General features: G+C 44.2%; 1 protein-coding gene across 5 annotated transcripts in view; it reads right to left on the bottom strand.

Annotated features, from left to right (window-relative positions):
* SLC25A48 (solute carrier family 25 member 48) overlaps positions 1 to 20869 on the bottom strand; it is a 48557-nt gene that overhangs the window by 11472 nt on the left and 16216 nt on the right. For 2 of the 5 annotated variants that reach the window (XR_003370176.1, XR_003370177.1), the window contains 3 exons: positions 16091 to 16339; positions 13947 to 14080; positions 8947 to 9076 (listed from right to left, as the gene is read on the bottom strand). Coding sequence is in view for 3 of the 5 variants with exons in the window: in XM_026659513.1 (XP_026515298.1) it covers positions 8954 to 9076; positions 13947 to 14080; positions 16091 to 16339 (506 nt within the window). In the remaining 2 variants the exon portion in view is untranslated. Of the gene's footprint in view, positions 1 to 7020; positions 7653 to 8375; positions 9077 to 13946; positions 14081 to 16090; positions 16340 to 20869 lie in introns of those variants that run through there. The other 3 variants (XM_026659513.1, XM_026659514.1, XM_026659512.1) reach the window with 3 other exon arrangements.

Below are 20869 nucleotides of genomic sequence, written 5' to 3'. Positions count from 1 at the left end.
AAGTGAGAGCTTACTATGAAGAACATCTCCAGCTCTAATCAGGCATGGTCACTGGAGAGATCCTTAGAATTTAAATAGTCTCTGTGGGTTTGGAGCCCCGGAAGCCAATTACTACTGATCATTAAATCTTTAGATATTATGAATAAATAAAGAAATAAATAGTACTTGAATCGGTCAGAAAAAAGAGGCGTGTTTTTATTCCAGCAGAAAATTTTGCCTTTTCATGGCAAAACTGACCTTCCCCACATTTCTAAGTTCCGACAAAACTCAAAAATTTTCAAGGAAAATATTTTCTGTGAAGATTTTCATTGAGTCAAAAACCCAATTTTCTACCCATGAACATTTTTTTAACCAGTTCTACACAGCACAATTCCTCTTTTGTGGCTCCCTGGGCACAGGGGTCAAAACCACAGGGGTTGCCCTGCTAGGAGGCACAGAAAGGAGCAATGCCACTTCCACAGCATCATTCTCCCTTCCTCTGCTGAAGCCTCTTCACTGGATGAGGGACCCCTGCATGGGGAGAAAGTGGGCTATGGGTGAGTGTGCATCATTCTGCACCAGTTCCACAGAGCATCCTCGTAAAAGTCAATACTCAGTATTAACATCTGTGCAGGACTTCTCTCTACAGCGAAGAACCCCCCAGAATGGTGTCATTCTGGGAGCGACAGCAGGGATGCATCCCTTAGGGAATCCATATATTTTGAGGGGTCCTTAAGCCTGTTCTTTTCACAAGTGGGAGGAGGGAGGAAGAGAGGGCAAATTTTGTTTTCCTTGAGAACAAACTGGTGAGGACACCATCGCATTTCCAGTTCCCTATGCAGGTCATTCCCAAAATACATTCAGATCTAAGTCATCCAGGTCTCACTTAACAGCACTGTAGAGGCCAGTGCAGTGACAGAGACCCTGAGGTCAAGCAACATTGCAGGTGATCCATTCTGCCCGTACAGCAGTCACAGGTCTGGTAACACTTGAGACATTGCAAAGTATGAAGCCCTCGGAGCAATTAGCCTATTCTGCTGGGTATTTTGTTGCAAGAGTATCTCACTCCCAACCGACTCCAGAAGCAGAGGAAAGCAGGGGTCACCAAACCTCACATCTTTTAAGGTTTTCCATTTATCATTTTCACTGCCAGCATCTGCTGTCACAGGAAGGAGTCCCGTGGTGGTGGAACCTGCTGTTCTCATGCCTGAACCTAGAGCCCAGATCACACTAGTGATTAAACAGGATTGTAGTGGGGGAGCTGCCCCACTCTGGCAGAACAGAGGTTAAAAACAGCCCTGGAGAGGGCTGTGGCTAGGATCAAAGGAGTGAGAGCAGCTGAGAGAGTGGCTGACTACAGGTGTGGCCAACTAAATCAGGGCCCAGCTGGCCCTGATAAGAGGGCTGGGGGCCAGGAGCTGGGAAGTCTCTCTCCAGACTTGGAGGGAAAAGGACCTGGCTGCCTGAGAGAAAAGAGTACCTGAAGCAGAGCAGTGTTGGGGAAGGGCAAGAGGAGCTGGGGAGCTCCATCCTGGCAACCCCCAGGCTGCAGGCCTTGTTAAAAGCCCAAGGCAGGTACTGGGGCTAAAGAGGTGTAGTCTGAGAATAGGCAGAGGCAGCTGGTCCGGCCTTCTTGCCAGTGATGAGTGGCCATTTCAGACTGCAGTTTGCCCCAGTGAACGGGGGCTAGATGATGACTGGCAGTAGCCACTGAGGCAAGGTGGGGGTTCCTCTGGGAGGCGAGACCCAGAGTGGGGGTACTGCGGAAGGCAGAACCTCGAGGTAAAGGGCACCGGGGTCCGGGAGGGACACGGGGCCTGAGGCAGGCGAGACACCGTCCAGCAGAGAGCGCTCTGGAGCTGGAGTTGAGCTAATCCCAAGATGACCAGCAGGAGGCGCCTCGGCAGTGAGCGATCCATCTGTTACATGGATTAAACAGTTTTCATTTAGGAAGCTCACGTTCATCAGCCCCAGTTCTTACACTCAGCTTGGCCCCTATCATTGGAAATCTCTTGGTCCTCTTCAGAACCAGGACGTTGTGGTCCAGCTAGTTGCCCAGGCATGGCCTTTTTCTCTATAACTCAAGAGCCTATGTATGTTATCTCTAGGAACTTGATGACCTATACTGAAGCCTTAATACCCCACCCGTATTGCAGGGTTTTGTTTTGTTTTTTGGCTTAAAGAGTAAATTACATATAAAAAACCATTGAGTTCCTATTAAAAAAGACATTCCCGTCCTGCAGGACATGTGGATCTTACTAAGTCTTTTGCTCCTTTAACTTCTGATTACAATTTTCTCTAAGACTTGGATCCAGCATCCACTGAACACAATGGCAAAATCCCCATTGTCTCAAAATGTACATATAACACATTTATTTAATTTGTATTCTGGGGAGATGGGGGGGGGAGTGCATGCATATGTGTGTGCCTGTCCTGTATAATTTTAACAATTACGTTTTTTCCCCCACTTCTTACTCTGGAGTTCATTATTTTTTCCTAGAATCAGAGCCGGCTCCGGGCACCAGCTGAGCAAGCTGGTGCTTGGGGCGGCAGATTGTTGGAGGCGGCATTCTGCCCAATCCTAGGGCGGCACGGCCGCTTTTTTTTTTGTTCTTGTTCCGCTCCAGCCGCCCTGTAGGGGGCGGTGGTGCGGAGAACCAGAGCGCCCTGCAGGGCAGTTCCTCTTCCTTCCCTCCCTGCTGACTGGAGCGGAGCCCTCTGCTGTAGCCCTGGCCGCCCCCTTCCCGCCCGCTCCCCAGCCGCAGGTTTTTTTTTTTTTGTTGTGCTGCTCGCCCCCCCCTCTTTTTTTTTTGTTTTTTTTTGCTTGGGGCGGCCAAAAAGCCAGAGCCGGCCCTGCCTAGAATGCACTTTTATTTTTCCTTTATGGTTACAAAAAGTCATTTGATGTTCTTAGCTCAAATCAGTGGTATGTTAGAGATGATAACTCTCTAGCTAAGCAGAGTGCTGTTTGCTATGAAACAACATACCTGGATATTCAAAGAAATTGGGGAGATGACATTTCACTCAGAGTTGTAGAAAAAAAATTCATATCTTCATTTCTGACAGATTATAATCTGTGGTTTAAAAACAAAGCATAAAGATGTAATGGGAGAGAAGATCAAATATGAGACACATGGTAAATTAAATTCATCACAGGGAATATTGGTTTATGTGGTGGTCTTGAAGATGCTAGAGATAAGAATGTAAAGTGCCTCGTACTATAGAATCCGTTGTTGAAGCTGTTTCATTTTGGTTACATAATTTGAAAACAATGGGCCAGCTTTTGGTCTTTACTGTGGTGTTTTTATACTGCTCTCTTGGAACAAAAGGGCCATCCAGCTGGCTTACGTGAACAGCTGGGGATTCTTTAGATGTGGAAGAAATCCCTGGCTGGTGCAGCGCCATCATAGCTATGATTTTAACAGGATCTATAAAAATCACTAGGAGCCAAATTCAAAGGTGTTGTGTAAGAAGGGAATAAGTAATGGGTAGGAGCCAACGTGAGTTTCCATAAGTGAATTTCAGTAAGGAAATCTCAAAGAGTCTAAGTTGACATATGCAGTATGGCTCTATGAAAATGTAAATTACACTACATTAGATTGTATCTAAACTCCCTTTGGATTTGGCCCGGTGCTTGCGCTGCCCCTACTGGACCTGCAGCAGCAGTTATCCCAGAAATACTGTCCTTAGGTCAGTCTGGAGTACTGCCTTAGTCATGCGGTGCACATGGTAACAGAGAGAGAGATGTAGGCGCAGTGGGCAAGACGTCCTATTGGCTGGCAAACAGGACAGTCCAGGACCCCAACAACTCACCAGGAATGGACTACTTTATGAGACTGTTTCAGGGGACTTTGGTTTAACAAAAGTTTAAGTCCATTCCTTGAAGTAAAAATCACTCTAAGTCCTGAGTGATGACTAGAGGTGAACTTTGGGGGCTAGTCTCCACTGCAGTCAATGGGAGTAGTACCAGTGACTTCGCTGGGAAAGGGATCAAGTCCATAGGTCCTAGATGTATCCAGCTACCACATGGGAGTGCAAGGAGGGGCTGGGAGTTCATGAACCCCTCGCATGCTGTTGCATCCCTGCTCAACAGCTGGGCCCTGCTCCCCATGCGTACCAGCGAACTCCGTAAGGCACAATTTGTCCCAGCCCCCAGTAACTTTTTAAAAGACAGAGTCTTTAAATTAAATTTCCAGGTCATTAGGGAGCAATTTGGCCTTGCTCCTAGCATCTGTGGGAGATCAGGCCTTTAGTTCAAAAACACACTAAAACAAAGGATTTTTTTCTCATTTTAAACGGGGGGGAACAGCAGCCTATGAAATGAGCATCCTCAAGCCCCTGCACAAAGACTTCAAAAAGATCTTAGTGTGAATGCTGATCTGCAACTAGAGTTATAACTACCCTATGCTGTACCCACATCATACATTTCAGCCAGAAAAGCCTAAAATGGTCAGGAGAAGATAGAAAAACAAGTATCTGGGAGATGTTATCATCCAGAGAAATTTCCAATCGTAACATCAGACACAATAACTGGACTCAATTAAAAGGTGAGAACATTTCCATCATGCATTTTCTCTACTTCAGTCAACTACAACAACAATAGTAATATCTTAACCATTAAAAAAAAATAATCAACTCACGACATGTTTTAAGCCCTTCATTCTTTATTACTTTGAAGACAGGTTTTAAACCTTTGCAGAGTCCGTCTCCATAGACTTGAATCCCAGCAGGTACCATTATGATTATCTAGTCTGATCTCCATAACCAAGCCGTAGAACTTCACTCCCTAATTTCGGCATCAAGCCCACCGCAGAACCGATGCTTTGGCTGAGACTCAAAGCCAGACCACCTGCATGGCCGACAAGAATTCTCTCACTGAGCCACCAATGCTGTAAAAAAAGTCCGAGCAGCAAATCTGCGTGAAAGTGTCATGAAACAACGCTGCAGTGTTTTGCTTAGTTTATGGTTTTGTTAAACTCAAGCTAAGCTCCTCGAAAGATTTGTCCAGTGCCTGCAAATGGTTCTGTCAAACTGGGACACGTTTTGATCAGACCTGTTTCCTGCAAGCCTGGTCAGCATTTTGAATGAAGCCAGGCAGAGTTCTGAGTGGTCTCAACTCTTGCTGCCTTTTCCCATTTCTTACGACAGGGTATGGTGCCATCATGTGGTCAGTGCTCTCACCTGTTGAATAATTTACTTTTTTCCCCACCTCTTCTCTTTTCTGTTTTATTATTTAACTTTCTCCCCCACTCCTTCTTTGCCACTAAGGTGATATGCTACGATGTTATGGCCCATTCCTGCAGGCTTCTATTTCATGTGAGTTTGGCTGAGTAAGCACTGGAGGACCTATCTCAGGATGGCTTATATTGCTCCAAATGGAAAAACACCAATAAAAATAACTGTGAGAAACCCATGTTGCTCTCAGTGCTGTCTATGCAAGGAGGACTGAAAAGAATAAAGCATAAGAACAAAGGATTTAAAATACACATTGATTAGCACTTTTACAAATGTTGTAATACAAGGAAATCCTATAGTGAGAGTCTGTTCCCAAATCCCTCCAGCTCTCCTCCCGTAGGCCCCACTCCAGCAAAGCACATAAACATTGGCTTAATTTTGTCTGAAATGTTTTTGCTGGACTGAGTCCTTCCCCTACAATAGCCCCAACATTTTAAAAATGCTTAGCAATCTCAGTGGACCTGTGTCCTAGCCAAAAGTGCCTATTCCACTTGAGTCTGTTTTTTTTCTTTCTTAATTGAACAATATTATCCATACACTAGAAGGCCTAAAGCCTTAACATCCCATCTGCCCTGTAGGAGATTTCCCATCACGCACTGCTTTCCAGGAGCACAGTTGGCTCCAGGATGTACTTTTCATAAACATGTAGAACCCATTTCTGCTCACTTCCTCATGCGCTTATTCAGACATGTAGTTCCAATGTAGGGTTGCCAACTTTCAAATGGCACAAAACTGAACACCCCTCCCCCTCCCCCAAGGCCCTGCCCCTTCTCTGAGGCCCTACCCCTGTTCATTCCTTCCCCCCTCTCTGTTGCTTGCTCTCTCCCACCCTCACTCACTTTCACCGGGCTGGGGCAGGGGGCTGGGGTGCAGGAGGGGGTGAGGGCTCCAGCTGGGAGTGCGGGCTCTGGGGTGGGGCCAGGAATGAGGGCTTTGGGATGTGGGAGGGGGCTCAGGGCTGGGGCAGCGGGTTGTGGTGTGTGTGGGAGCACGGGGTGCAGGAGGGGACTCCAGGCTGAGGCAGGCGTGTGGGAGGAGTTTCAGGATCCCAGTGGCAGTTACTGCAGCTCCCAGGAAGTGGTTGCCACGTCCCTGCAGCCCCTAGGCACATGGGCGGCCAGAGAGGCTCCAAGTACTGCCCTCACAGACTGCAGGTGCTGCCCCCACAGCTCCCACTGGTTGTGGTTCCCGGCCAACGGGAGCTGCAGAGCCGGCACTGGGGCGGGGGCAGTGCACGGCGCCTCCCTGGCCGCCCATGCACCTAGGGGCCGCAGGGACCTGGTGGCCGCTTCCAGGAGCCGCACAGAGCTAGGGCAGGCAGGGAGCCTGCCTTAGCCCTGGGCCCCTGCTGTGCCACTGACCGCATTTTTAATAGCCCAGTTGGCAGTGCCGACCAGAGCCGCCACAGTCCCTTTTCAACGGGGCATTCTGATTGAAAACCGGATGCCTGGCAACCCTATTCAAATGGGATTACTCACCTACTCAGCATGAAGAAGGGTGGCAGAATCAGGTCCTTAAGTGATATCATGCATTAAAAGAAACCCTAAGGCACAGTGAACAGATGTAATAACATTGCAGGTGTCAAGCAGTCTTGCTCTGCTTGTATTTCTTAGCCCACAAAATTAAGTTCTATAATGCCCTGGACCTGAGGCATGTTCCTAGGTCATTTCTAACACAGCTATTCACATTTTTACACAAAAAATAATCAATAGATACACACATCTACTCTACAGGATGAAATGGAATATCTAGATACATTCAGTACATTTTACAAATTGTTTCATGTGATGCTTTTGTTCTGTTTATTTTGATTTATATTTTCATCTTTCCATAAAAAAAAATGTCCCTAGAAATAAAGAGTTAAAGGCAGATCGTCTTCATTGCTCTCTGCAATACCATGTGTCAGAGCTAATCACATGTTAATGTGTAAGCTGCGTGAAAGTGCAATTTTGGGTGCCCTCCTGCAGCTTCCAGCTTTGAGTTAATATTTAGGCCAGTGTTTCTCAAACAGGGCTGGTCTTCTGTGTCCAATCCTGGAGTAGTACTGGGAGAACGTTGGGGATAGGAGCAGGCTGAAATGGCTGAAATGGCACTACAGGGATGGCCAGTTACTGAGCCTTGGAGGGTGAAATAAAGGAGACAATAGGGAAATCTTGCAGGGCAAACAAATGTGAAGGTTTTATTGGGATCCAGCAGTAAGAGTGGCCCCAGCCACATGGATCCGGGACTAGACTGATGGTGGAGACGTTCTTCCTCTGGTAGAGATGGGCATGCTCAGACATGGGGACAGCAGGCAGCACGTTCTGCTGGCTCTTCCCCCTTTCCTCTGCTGGGGCTTGATCCTGTGCTCATTGAAGCCAATAGTAAAGCTCCCATTGACTTAATGGTGCAGGATAATGGGTCTAGTTTCTAAGTCTTCTGTGCTCCTTTGCTCTGTGCTGGGAAGAGAAGGGGAGCGTATTGGCCTATTCTTCTCTTTCCAAAATTTTAGCAAATAAAACCAAAGTCTGGCTGTTTAAGGCACAGATGCCATGCAGGGCAGAACAATTCAGATACACAGTTCATAGCAAATCTCCCCATGACTTTCCGTTTTAATTCATTCATGTTCCATTTTATACAGAATAGGCAAATAAATGACATATAATTTAGTTTGCATTGAAAAGGAAATAATATTCCCAACCGTCATCCCAATGGGCTCATGCAATATTGCGTCCTTGGATGAGAATGATGTGTTTAAAAGTCGGTAATGCGGAGAGAATGATGCTTTGAATGTAATCAGTGATGTAAGGACTTTTGCTCAGAGGGTGCGTGCACTGGATGTATTTTGTTATTCATTTATGGAAAACTGACTACTCTGGTTAATCTCAGCAGTAGCAAATGCTAGGCCCGAGAGCAGGCAGCACATGAGCATCCTAGCCCAGATAGCCACCTCCCAGCCTGGCTGGTCCTCAAGTGGGGTGAGACTTTGGCCTTGCTTCCACTCCTCCTTAGGCCTTGTGGTAGGGGGACCCTGCAGGAAGTGGCATGGGCCGAGGGACGTGCTGGCCACCCTTCCTGCTGCCCCCATTGGCCTGGAGCAGCGAAGACGGCCAGTGGGAGCCGCGATTGGCCGAACCTGCGGACGCGGCAGGTAAACAAACCGGCCCGGCCCACCAGGGGCTTTCCCTGAACAAGCGGCGGCCCTAGTTTGAGAACCACTGCACTAGACTGTCACTTAGGCCAAGGCTTTCAATGCTGGATGGCTAAAGTTAGGTACCTAAATCCATATTTAGGCATCTTGGGGTACGTCTAGACTGCAGTTGGGAGGGTCCTTCCCAGCATGGGTAGACAGGCCCTCGCTAGCTCTACTGAAGCTAGCACGCTAAAAATAGCAGTGTAGCCAGGATTAGCATGGGCAGAGGCTCACGGGGTCAGGGCAGGTTTGTACTCAGGCTATCCCAAGCTGCTGCTGTGTGACCCTAGGAATGTCACTTAGCCTCTCTGCACATCAATTCTTCATCTGTTAAATGGGGGAAATAGCCCTTCCCTACCTCACAGGGGTGTTGTGAGGATAAACACATACAAGACTGTGAAAGGCTCAGATCCTATGGGGAGGTGGCCACGTAAGTACCTTAGATAGAGGGTTTTCAGAAGTTCTGGGCAACCACAAATTCCTCTGATTTCAGTGATGAGGTCTCTATTTTTAATAGCGTTGGCAGCTGTGAAATCAATAAAGATCTTTGTGAAGCTGACCTGGATGTTAAGGATTGGTCTCAGCTTGGTCTCCTCTTAGTGCTTTGCGTGAAAGTTCATATCCAAGAAACATGGCTGCACTCATCGGGAATCCTCGCACTGCGTTGACTGTGATGCCCCTAACAAAGACCTGTTCAGGATGGGAAAAGATTACAGCAAAGGAACAGATCAGATATTTTCATAAAGGCAACACCGAGCTAAAACATAGTGGAAATGTGAACAACAAAACGTGGTACATTGTGAGCTGCTCATAGACATTTTGTGAGCTGGAGGAGTTATTACCTAGCTTCCGTGCTCATGCATCTGTGCATTTTCTATCTGAGCACCAGAGAGTCAAAATACAATAGCAAGTTGCTAGTTTGATGGGGCTGCATACATACTCTGCTGTTTTTATAGAATGCCCTCCAAGCAGATATATTAGCAGCAGTGAAAAGCAGGAGGTGGCTCTCAGAAGTTTCTTTTCCTGCAGTGGGTAAAAAGTGGGCTAACTAATACGTGTTTATATCTTTGTGACCAGAAAACAGGAAATCTAAATCTTCTTCTTAATCTCCCTTCTCTTATCTGTCTCTCCCTTCCTCTCTTGCACGTGCATTGAAAACCATATTGAAAGAGCTGAGAAAATGAAAGGCAAGATTGCAGAGCCTCTTGCCTTTGCAAATGAAGTGCTCAAACTTTATGGGCTAGTCTTCAGTTGCACCAGAGTTCTGCGTGAGACATCTGGGGCTTGAGGAGATGTTACAATCCGGGTTCAGTCTCTGCTGCAAACTGGAGAAGCCAAAGGTCTCTTCCAAGGATAGCTGCAGTGCTCCTCACCTCTCCTATTCTCAGGAGACATGAACACACCATCCATCGACATAGCAGGGCAGGAGCAGGTGGCATAGAACCAGCTACACAGGCCCTATAGGGCTCCAGGAACATAGAGTTTCCTAGCCTGGCCCTAAACGCAGTCACTTATGACGGGGCAGTTCCCAGTTTCTCCTTCATGACAGCTTTAAGGCCCTGACCCAACAAAGTACTTTAGCACATGCTTAAAATTTAAGCACATGAATAGTCCCATTGACTTCTGTGGGGTCACTCGTGGGTGTAAGGTTAAGTACATGCGTAGATGCTTTGCTGGATCAGGACCTATATCCCCTTGTCTTTGCTAAGTGTTCCATCTCAGTGCAAGTAGAATATTTTGCAGTTTTCTCTTCTGCTTTCACAAAACAGTTTCCAATCTAAGGAAAAATGTACAATTGTTCTGTGCCTTATTGAGAATTAGTTCACATGACTCCAGAATAGACTTAACGGCAATATTTCATATAGGTCAACACTTCCAAATCTGATTTCCTAAAGCCAGGGGCCTAAGTCCATATTTAAGCATTTCTTTTATTTGGGTGACTAAATATGGATTTAGGTATTCAGGTTTGATACTTTTGGTCATCATATTTTGAATTGATGATGTGTTTCTGAGAGTGAAAAAGGCTGCATTTTTTGATTGCTTGAACAGTAAAGTGGAAAAGGAGTCATTGTATTAATAACATACGTCACTTCTATTGCTAACTTGTATCCTGTTTTAAAATTCTGCCGTCTCACATAGCACTATTGCGTAGTTCTCACTGTACTGAAAACCAATATCAACTTGTTTTTACGAACATTCCATTTAACTAGTTCCAAAATGTTTAGTGGAGTGTTTCAGTTAGCAAGCTACTAACAGAATCATATTATTAAATAAATTCATTGATTAAATTTAGATTACTGAATTTTGGAATAGGAGTGGAGACTAAAATCATAGAATATCAGGGTTGGAAGAGACCTCAGGAGGTCATCTAGTCCAACCCCCTGCTCAAAGCAGGATTTAGTTGGTGTTGATCATCCCAGCCAGGGCTTTGTCAAGCTGGGCCTTAAAAACCTTTAAGGATGGAGCTTCCACACCTCCCTAGGTAATCCATTCCAGTGCTTCACCACCCTCCTAGTGAAATAGTTTTTCCTAATAGCCAACCTAGACCTTCCCCACTTCAATATGAGACCATTGCTCCTTGTTCTGTTATCTGGCACAACTGAGAGCAGACAAACTCCATCCTCTTTGGACCCCTCCTTCAAGTAGTTGAAGGCTGCTATCAAATCTCCCCTCACTTTTCTCTTCTGCAGACTAAATAAGCCCAGTTCCCTCAGCCTCTCCTCATAAGTCATGTGCTCCAGCCCCCTAATCATTTTCATTGCCCTCCACTGGACTCTCTCCAATTTGTCCACATCCTTTCTGTAGTGGGGGGCCCAAAACTGGACGCAATACTCCAGATGTGGCCTCACCAGTGCCAAATAGAGGGAAATAATCACTTCCCTCGATCTGCTGGCAATGCTCCTATTATGCAGCCCAATATGCCGTTAGCCTCCTTGGCAACAAGGGCACACTGTTGACTCATATCCAGCTTCTCGTCCACTATAATCTCCAGGTCCTTTTCTGCAGAACTGCCACTTAGCAGTCGGTCCCCAGCCTGTAACAGTGCATGGGATTCTTCCATCCTAAGTGCAGGACTCTGCACTTGTCCTTGTTGAGCCAGATTTCTTTTAGCCCAATCCTCCAATTTGTCTAGGTCACTCTGGACCTTATCCCTACCCTCCAGCGTGTCTACCTCTTCCCCCAGCTTAGTGTCATCTGCAAACTTGCTGAGGGTGCAAACCATCCCATCATCCAGATCATTAATGAAGATGCTGAACAAAACTGGCCTCAGAACAGACCACTAGGGCACTCCGCCTGATACTGGCTACAAAATAAATGCATTAAAAAAATCCTTCAGTCCTTACAAAGGGAAAAAGGATTTTTGCCTGATTGTAGTCCAGTACTAGGAAGTCTATAATTTAAAATAGCTATCTAGCATTTTCTTTGAAATTCAGAAATTTGCTAATCAAATAATAAGGTAGAACCCAGGGAATAGAACACAGCTTTACAAAGCTCAGAACCACTGATAGTCCTACAGTGCCACCAGGAGGCCAAGCAATAATACACCCAGAGAGCAGTATGTAGAGTAGGCACTGCAGGATGTACTGCCCAAGAGACCCACAGTGACGGTACCCTGTGGCCCTCTGAGTGGCCAAGCGCCCTGTTTAACTTCAGGGGTTGCCCCAGGAAGTTGTCTGGGCAAGCACATAGACTTTGTCCCGCTGCCACACCAGACTTTGCTTGATCTCCTAATTTCTGGTCTTCGATTTCAGCCTGACCCTGACTCCTGCCTCTCAATTCTAGCCTGGGACTGCTTCTGATCTCCGGTCTTCAATCCCAGCCTGACTCTAGTTTACAGAACCTGGCTCTTGCGATTCCTCCAGCTCCTGCCTGGCAGCTACCGCCCATGGTGGGCAGACCTGAGCCCAGCTGTAACCATTAGGCCAGACCACCTACGCCCCAGTCCATTATGCCACTGAAATGTACGATAGAGCATCTAAACATGGTGGAGTTTGTAATATGGGACGGGAGAGTTGTGTGTTTTGTTTTTTAGAGATGATGGAATTTTTATGACAAAGGTGTAACTCTTTGTCCGCATTTCTTAAAAGTCACATTCAAGGACAAAGGTAAACATCAACTGAGATGTACAGAGAAAGGCCTTAGGACTTGATCTTCTTCTATTCAGAATGAACACACACAATACTGAGTGGGAAAAGGGGCCACAATTCTTTTTTGTACACTCTGAGGTTACTTAGGGCTTTAACAACCCTGTTTCTCTCTCTCCTAATACCAGGGCTGCTGAGAATGGGTTCGGGCCCTGGTGCAAAAAATTTTTCGGGCCCCCCAGCAAGGGCGGACCGGCTAAACAGGGCTGACGGGGAGGGGGGCGGGTGGAAGCCGGGCCCCGGGCCCCCTTCCGGACTGCCGGGCCCCAGTAATTTCCCCCCCCCTCTCGTTGGCCCTGCCGAATATAAACATCCAAATCAGGGTTCAACATCTCCCAGCAATGCTCCATTACTTTGGTTTCACCCAATAGGAAACTGACGAAAATAGGTTTTCCTTATGAAACTGTCCTTGTATTCAGCTCTCTGGCGGACCTGCAGATTCCCTTTCCCAGCAGCACAACCATGACTGGCTGCAGACTCTGTACATTGAAATTTGGCCATTGGAGGTAGTTGGGGTAAGATCAGAAAGACAAAATGCTGATCTCCTGCAGCCCTCATTCCTGTGAATATCCAATCATTGTTTTATATGGTTACTTGCTGTATATTTGTCCATGCCCCATACTCCCCTGTGTCATATGAGTGAGAATAAAAGATGGAAACAGCCCTCATCTGGGAAAAGGATCAGACTATGAGCTTCTGTGGCTGTTGATCTGACCTACTGGCACGTTGCAAAAAAGATGCCAAATATTTAACAGGTCACAATTGCAAATTTGCCAGTTATTTTTCTTTTTATAATTGGTTATTTTTCCTCTCAGAACTTGGAATTAGCACTCTTTAGCTATGAGCTATATAGTGTTTTGGTGAAGGCTTAAGATGCACCTGGCATTCAAGTGTCAGAGACAACGACGCAATGTTCAGGCATTGTCGGTGTATAATACAATAAACCCATTGGGCTTCATTCTCTGCCCTTCCAATTTAACAGCTTTTTACACCCACTTTGTCCTTGTGTGAAATGACTGTAGGTGCTAAAGGGCATCAGAGAAACAGACCTATCAAATCTCATCCAAGAATAACTAAATACATAATGAATCCTGGTCCTAGTGAAGTCAATGGTAATGTCCCCATTGACTTTAATGGAGCCAGCATTTAACCTCATGATGAACAGCACTCTAGTCTCAATTAAACTTTTTTATTTCAACGGTGCTTCTCAAAATGGGTAGCAGAACCTGACCTTATAGCATTTAAAATCTTTGGTTCTTTAGGACATATTATTGTCATCAATATTATGACTTATAATTAATTGTACTGGTTTTAATTATTTATTGTCTACCCTCAGTTTGGATAATAACAGCCATTACATTTTTCACTACAAATTAATGCCTAGTAGCATTTTTTTTCCTCGCAATACCACTTACTTTTAAGCCCTCACTATGGTAGCTCTGGGAGATACAATCAACGACTCCTTTGTATTTGTTTAAATAAACCCCATCAGCTTGAAGTCGACTTTTCACAACATCCATCGGCGTAGCAGTCCCCCAGGAAATTGCTCCTAGAAATAAGGAAAAGATAATTCCTTCCGTATACTGATGTGGTACAACTGTGCTGCGGTGATTATGATTGGAGATACACGGGTAATAATATACTCACTGCTACTGCATGCCTATACACACCCTTCCTTAACCCCAGCCTGCTACCCCCACTAATTCACCACTCACCTAGTGCATCCAGTTGGTGGCACTTCCAGAAAGGATGAATACACTGGAATGATAGTGTAAAGTAGCATTTCTGGCATCAACATGGCATTTCTGGGGGTAATGTACCACATTTCCGGACAAACTGTTTGAGGAACTGGTTGTCAGTGTAACACAGGTAAGGAACAAGGTAGGTAACCAATTACAGGCAGATCAGAAGTACCCCTGTGTGTGTAGATACTTCTGCAGTGCCCAGGACTAAGACTTGAGAAAGTATCACTTAATTCAAGTTTGTGAAGAAAGGCTCTTCCCCCCCCTTCCCTCAACCCCCAAACTTCCCAGGCTCCACAAGCTACAAAACTACAATTTCCAGTATGTTGCTAACAGAAGCAATTTAAAAATAACTGGAATCCTGGGGGTATATTGAAAAAGAGGGCATTGGGTTAAGAAGGTGTGTGTGGATGAGGTACTGTTTTAATCACATGGGGATGGACTGAATCTGAATCCTGTTGATTACTCCGCAATCGGATGGGATGTTTTTCCTGGTTGCAAAGGTCAATGGGGCTTACGTCGCTTATGACTGAGGTCTTCCAGTTACTCAGGATCTTGCTCACGTATAGAAAACCTAGTCCTCTATTTGCTCCCTTTTTGCTTCTGGAATGTGATGTTTCCATGCTGAGAGATTTAATGGTTTAAGAAAGTCTCATGCATATTGATTCGGTATTATAATGAAACCTGTGGTCTTTCATGCCAGACAGTGACTGTGTGATTGGGTTGTATGGGGGAGATGGACGGAAGGAACGTGCCTAGAGCTGTGCCAATGTCCTGACATACTAGAGAATTTGTTCAAATCAACCAGTGCTCTGTTTGTCTGCAAGTGAAACAGAGCCGGTGTGTTGTAATCATTACCCAGGCTAATAAGTAACTGTCTTCATTTGGGATCCAGAGATTTAGGAATTGTAAATAAATCATTAGCTAGTTTAAGGGCAATTTTGTAGATCTAAATGCATAAATAAAAGTGGTAAGGGCCAGTATAAACAGAGAAAGCAGGCTTCAGCCTCCAGCACGGAGACAAGATTAACGATGACTCTCTTGGTTTTGCGGCTTCTCCTGTGGTGGATGCATGTTTATCCTTACGAGGTACATACAGGGTAACATAGTGCCTTCCAGGCTTATGGGCCATTCAGAAAGCTGAAAGGCAAGAGTGAACTGCGGTCCACTGACGCTGATACTAATTACACAGGCTTAGGGCTGATGCAAAGCCCACTGGCATCCCTGGGAGTCTTTCCAGTTATTTCACTGGGCTTTGGATCAGGCCCTTAGTGAGAAGAAAATAAAAACCTGAGGCCCCAGTCTTGCAAGTAGTTATACAGGTGCTTAACTTTGCTCCCATGAGCAGTCCCGCTGTACACAGAAATCTTGTGAAATCCTGGCCCCATTGAAGTCAAAGGCAATATTCCAGTTGACTAGAAAGGGGCCACGATTTCATCCTTAGTTCATAAGTCACTGCATCAAAAGTAAAACATTAAAGGGTAATTCCACTGACTTCAACAACACTAGGCCTGATTTACAGCCATGTAAATGAGAGGAAAATGGGGCCTTAAAACACGGACATTTTATGATTCAGATTGATTGTTGCAGAAGATTATCCATTGTATAGGTACATATATTGTGCCTCATGCACAAAGACTAAACACAATAAAGAAATCTTACCGGGCCAATAAAATTAGTGCTTTGGCTGTTCTGCTTTTCACTGGTTTTGGGTACGGCTAGGATCCAACTAATATGACTGCTATAAAGTGTCCGAAGTTTAGACTAAGCTTCATATTCATTTGTTTCCCAACCTTGTGAAACAAAAATGACCATACCTGCTATACCTCCTGCCATCCACACAGAAGAGGGACTAGGAGATATGCATCCCTCGGGAGTAATCCAGCCACAGAGAACTGTATAAGGGATGAAGTATAGGCAATACCCAGGAACATCCCTCAGAAGCATTGCTCCGGCACCTCGGTACATTCCAGCTAAGCCCTCCTGCCGAAGGATTGAACTAACACAGTGAATTGGGCCTCTGTATGCGGGAAACCCAATTGCCCTGTGCTTTAAGTTTATGTTTGCTGCAAAAACAGATACAAATCATTTTAACTATACATACTTTGGGCATTCTCACATTTTAGTTTGTTTAACTTCCCTTATGTAGTTGCGCCTTTTAAAATTAATCCCTTGAAGTCTTTTCCTCTTTATTAAGTTGAAATGTGAAAACAACCAGTGGGTATAATTTTCAAAAGTGCTTAAGTGACTTAGGAACCTAAGTCCTGTATTCAAAAGAGACTTAGGTATTCAGGGCCAGATTTCAAATGTATTTAGACACCTAAAGATGCAGACAGGCATCTAGTAGGATTTTTTAAAATGCCTAAGCATGTTCGGTACCTAGGTACCATTGACTTCAACCCCACTTGGCACCTACTGACATCTTTAGGCACCTAAATCTGGCTATGAGACATAGGCAATTTTGACACCAAAGTGACTTTGGCACTTTTGAAAATGTTACCCATTTTTTAAACTAAAGCAAATATGTAAACTTCTTGTAGTTTATATAGTATTGCTAATTAAATACCAAAAGCCCCCTTAATATTTTAACAACAGGATAGTTATTAAAGAAGCTCACAAAAGCCAGGAAATCCTAAGATGCAGAGTGCTTTGCCCTCATTTGTGTGTGTGTTTTTTATTAAGTATTTTTTCCCCCAAATCAGAAATCTGTTCTGTATTGGAGATCAGCAATATAAATCTCATTGAATCTCTACCCAAAGAAATGGGCTCATTATGATGCTGGCCAAGGCTAACTTGTGCCTGCCTGTGGATGTCCTGCCTTGGGTGTCATTTCCACCTGGTAGAAAATGTATTCACTTTGAAGTTTATTGCTACCGCTACCTGGGCAACTATTTTTCAAATATATTTTTAATGTCACCATTCATTCCACTTGTGTATAATGAACAGAGATTGTCAGAATACCAGATCTCTCTTATGTGCAAACCTTTTGTGGATAAACACTAGAAATCAATTCTATAGGCAGTGATATAAAGTTATATATGCATCTGTCATCTATCAGGTACATATATGTCAAATATTGGTATTTTATTAGAATGTTTATCATTCCCGCTAAGGTCTTCACAGTATCTCTTTGGTATGTATATGTATTTCAGTGAGATTCAGTAGCACCTCAGAGTTACGAACACCTCGGGAAGGGAGGTTGTTCCTAACTCTGAACAAAATGTTATTGGTGCTTTTTCAAAAGTTTACAATGGAACGTTGACTTACTACGGCTTTGAAACTTTACAATGCAGAAGAAAAATGCTGCTTTTAACCATCTTAATTTAAATGAAGCAAGCACAGAAACAGTTTACTTACTTTGTCAAATCTTTTTTTTTTCCCCTTATTTTTTTTAGTAGTTTACATTTAACACAGTACTGTACTGTGCTTTTTATTTTTATTTTTTTGGTCTCTGCTGCTGCCTGTTTGCGTACTTCTGGTTCCAAATGAAGTGTGTGCTTGACTAGTCAGTTTATAACTCTGGTTTCATAATTCTGAAGTTCTACTGTATAGATACAGATATACTCTCTCTCTCTCTCTCTCTCTCTGTCACACATCCTAATGAAATATATATATACACATATCAAAGAGAGAGACTGAAAAACTTATATTAAAGGAGTACTAGCGGCTAATGATAAGAATTTTAGTAGGACACTAATATTTGGCCTTTGAGTTCAGAACTCACTACTTACAATCAAAATCATTGTCAGACACGACAGCTTTCCAGGAGCTCAAACTACACTTTTATTTTCTGTCTCAGCTGTCAGCATTAATGATGATTCCAAATAGCTCTTCATTACAATAAATATATTAGGCCAAATTCTGATCTCTGATACACTGGTGTAATTGAGCAACAGAGTCACTGGTGTTATTGTAGATACTCCAGATATACACTTGTATCAGAGAGATCAGACTTTGGACATTCACTATGAGAGATTAGCTTCTAGTACATCTGAACCTGAATGTTTGCAAAGAAAAGTTGTGTCCACGTAATTAGAGTCAGGAGACAATACATTGCTGGCTGTGGGCTTTTTTTCAAGTATTCCTATAGGCTCAGCAAGAAGGCAAAACTATTGCCTATTCTTCACATGTCTATTTGGGACCTTTTTCTTTGCATTTTATACAGTAGGTCAGTCGTGGTCTATCTCTCAGCCCATTACCAGTGGCCTCTGGTCTGGAGCAAAATTCAACAAGTTGAAAAAGAGAGAGAGAGAGAGAGAGAGAGATCACAACAGAGTGAATTAAAAGCCAATATTTTGGGTGCTGTTCCTATAAGAGCCGAAGGTTCTAGAAAATCAATTACAATTTTTAGAGTGCCATTTACTGCTGATTAACTCAGCCACACTGGGGAACTACACAGAAGAAGCCCACCTTCTAAAGAGCATCGTGTGTTAGTGCTGACTCAAGCAGGCAGCTGACTGAAGTGATACAGCTGAACACCTGCCTTGAGTTAAAAAATAGACAATCACAGGAATACAAGACAGAAAAGACCTGTGGTCTCACCCAGCCCACCTCCTGCTTGTCAGCAATATGCCATAAAGCATGTTTTCTATTAGTATTTTGTCCAGGCTAGTATTAAATGTCCCAAATGAATGGCCTTTAACCGTCTGTTGAAGTGATTGAAATGATGGCAGCACTATGTTCCAGAAAAAGTGATTTAAGTCTCATGCCACCATTGTATGGGATACAATTCCACCACCTACTGCATCTTCTTGTCAGGATGCTTTGCCTGATACCAGCTCAACTTTTCCCCTTCTGAATTTCATCTCATGAAGATTAGGAATGGTCTCAAGTGCCCAGTGTTGACAGTTATAGGGTATACAATTCCCTACTTATTTAAGTAGCTCTTCTCTGAACTGCTTCTTGCTTGTCAAAATCACCCTGTGACACCCAGAAAGTAATGCAATGAAGCTATACTGATTTACACCAGCAGGGGAGCTGGCTCAAGAGTCTAGGTGCAATTGTTCCAGATCCAGAGGAAGGAGGGCTCCTTTTGGCTGACACTTGGACTTTCAGAGTCTGAATTCAGTGCTAACCAAATTTAACTTCAGGAAGCTGCTTAAAGAGAGTTCTGGTCTTAGAATTAAAACAATGTTTCAGCGATTCCATATACTCAAAGGCATAAAGCCATTTTGACCAACAGTTACCTTCATACGAGAACCTGAAGCCTGAAATCAGATTCCTGAGGTAAATTCAAACTTGCCCTTTAGAACACCTAGTTCACTAAGATAGCCCATTGGTCATTTGCCTCAGCTGCTTGCCTCAGCAAACATATCCCAATACTATACAGTTCCACCATATCTTTGAGAGATGACTAACCTAATCTCTAAAACAACCGTGGGCCTGAAACCCAAAATTTCCACATTGTTGACCTTACCAGGAAAAACATCAGGCTGTGTTTCTAAGTTTTCCATGCCTCAACAATATAGATAATATCACCTAGGTTACCATGGGCATTTGCCATTATACTGTCATTCATAGCAACACATAATACGATTAACATCAAAGCCATGGTCGTGAATTATATTAATTAATAGTTAGACTGTAAATATTTTAAGTACCACGGATAGCCAGAGTCACTGCTGGACTCATGAAAAGAATATTCAGTTTTCAACAGCACCTTGCTCTTTTCTCCATTTTGTTTTTATCATTTGTATTTTGGTAATGCCGAGGCGCCCCAGTCATGGAGCAGGACCCCATTGTGCCATATGCTGTACAAATATAGAACAAAACAGTCTCTGACCCATACAGCGTATTTTTGGGGCTCAAAAAGTTGCAGGACTTACAGTAGCTGAACCCTGTATCTTTGAGGTTTGCCCACCCTGCTGATAAAACACCACCTCCCTAACACAGCAACCTCCTGGCCATAGCAATAGGTTTCCTTTTATATATAACACTTGTGTCGGATGCAAAGTACCTACGTGATATCTTGCCCTAGTTATTCCCAGGTTAAAGGGCACGGCATTTTCTCTACTCCTCAGTCACAGCCTCCTCTCTGGCCCATTCCTCTGCGATTTGCTATAGCGGGGGTAGTTACAGAAAAACACCACTGTTTTTTGTTTTGTTTTTTTAAACACCACTACAAGGATGGAGTACTTATTTATTTGTCCTGACTCATCCATCCAGAACTCTCATACCCCTCCCCACAGCCCTTAGTCGTGGACTTTGAAACCTTTATTTACTTGCACTGGGAAAAACAAGAAAAGAAAAGAAAAAAAAAGGAACAAACTGTTTCTGTGTTTTTTATGTATTTCTCTCCTCCTCTGCTCTCCCTCGTCCTCCTCCGTCACTCACACAATTTGGGGTCAAGGTGTAGGGCTCTTCTTTGGGTGTTCAGACCATGCTCACTTTTATGAGAAACAGTTGACTCTTCCCTAACCAGGAGCATCTTTTAAACCTCTTTAGCCCCAGTGAAACATGTATCTTGTTAGGAAACACTTAGCTCCTTTATCTGGGGACACACAGTACAGCAAATGTTTTGCTCCTGGGTGCCTGCTCTATACACTGCTGGAACACGCTCAAAACTATGATCTAATAAAAACCACAATTCTGCTCCC

The sequence above is a fragment of the Terrapene carolina genome, unplaced genomic scaffold (assembly GCF_002925995.2).
Source record: "Terrapene carolina triunguis isolate 2854851 unplaced genomic scaffold, T_m_triunguis-2.0 Scaffold629, whole genome shotgun sequence".
NCBI lineage: Eukaryota > Metazoa > Chordata > Testudines > Emydidae > Terrapene > Terrapene triunguis.
Note: the sequence above shows the minus strand (reverse complement) of the source record. Positions and strands in the feature narration are given on the sequence as shown.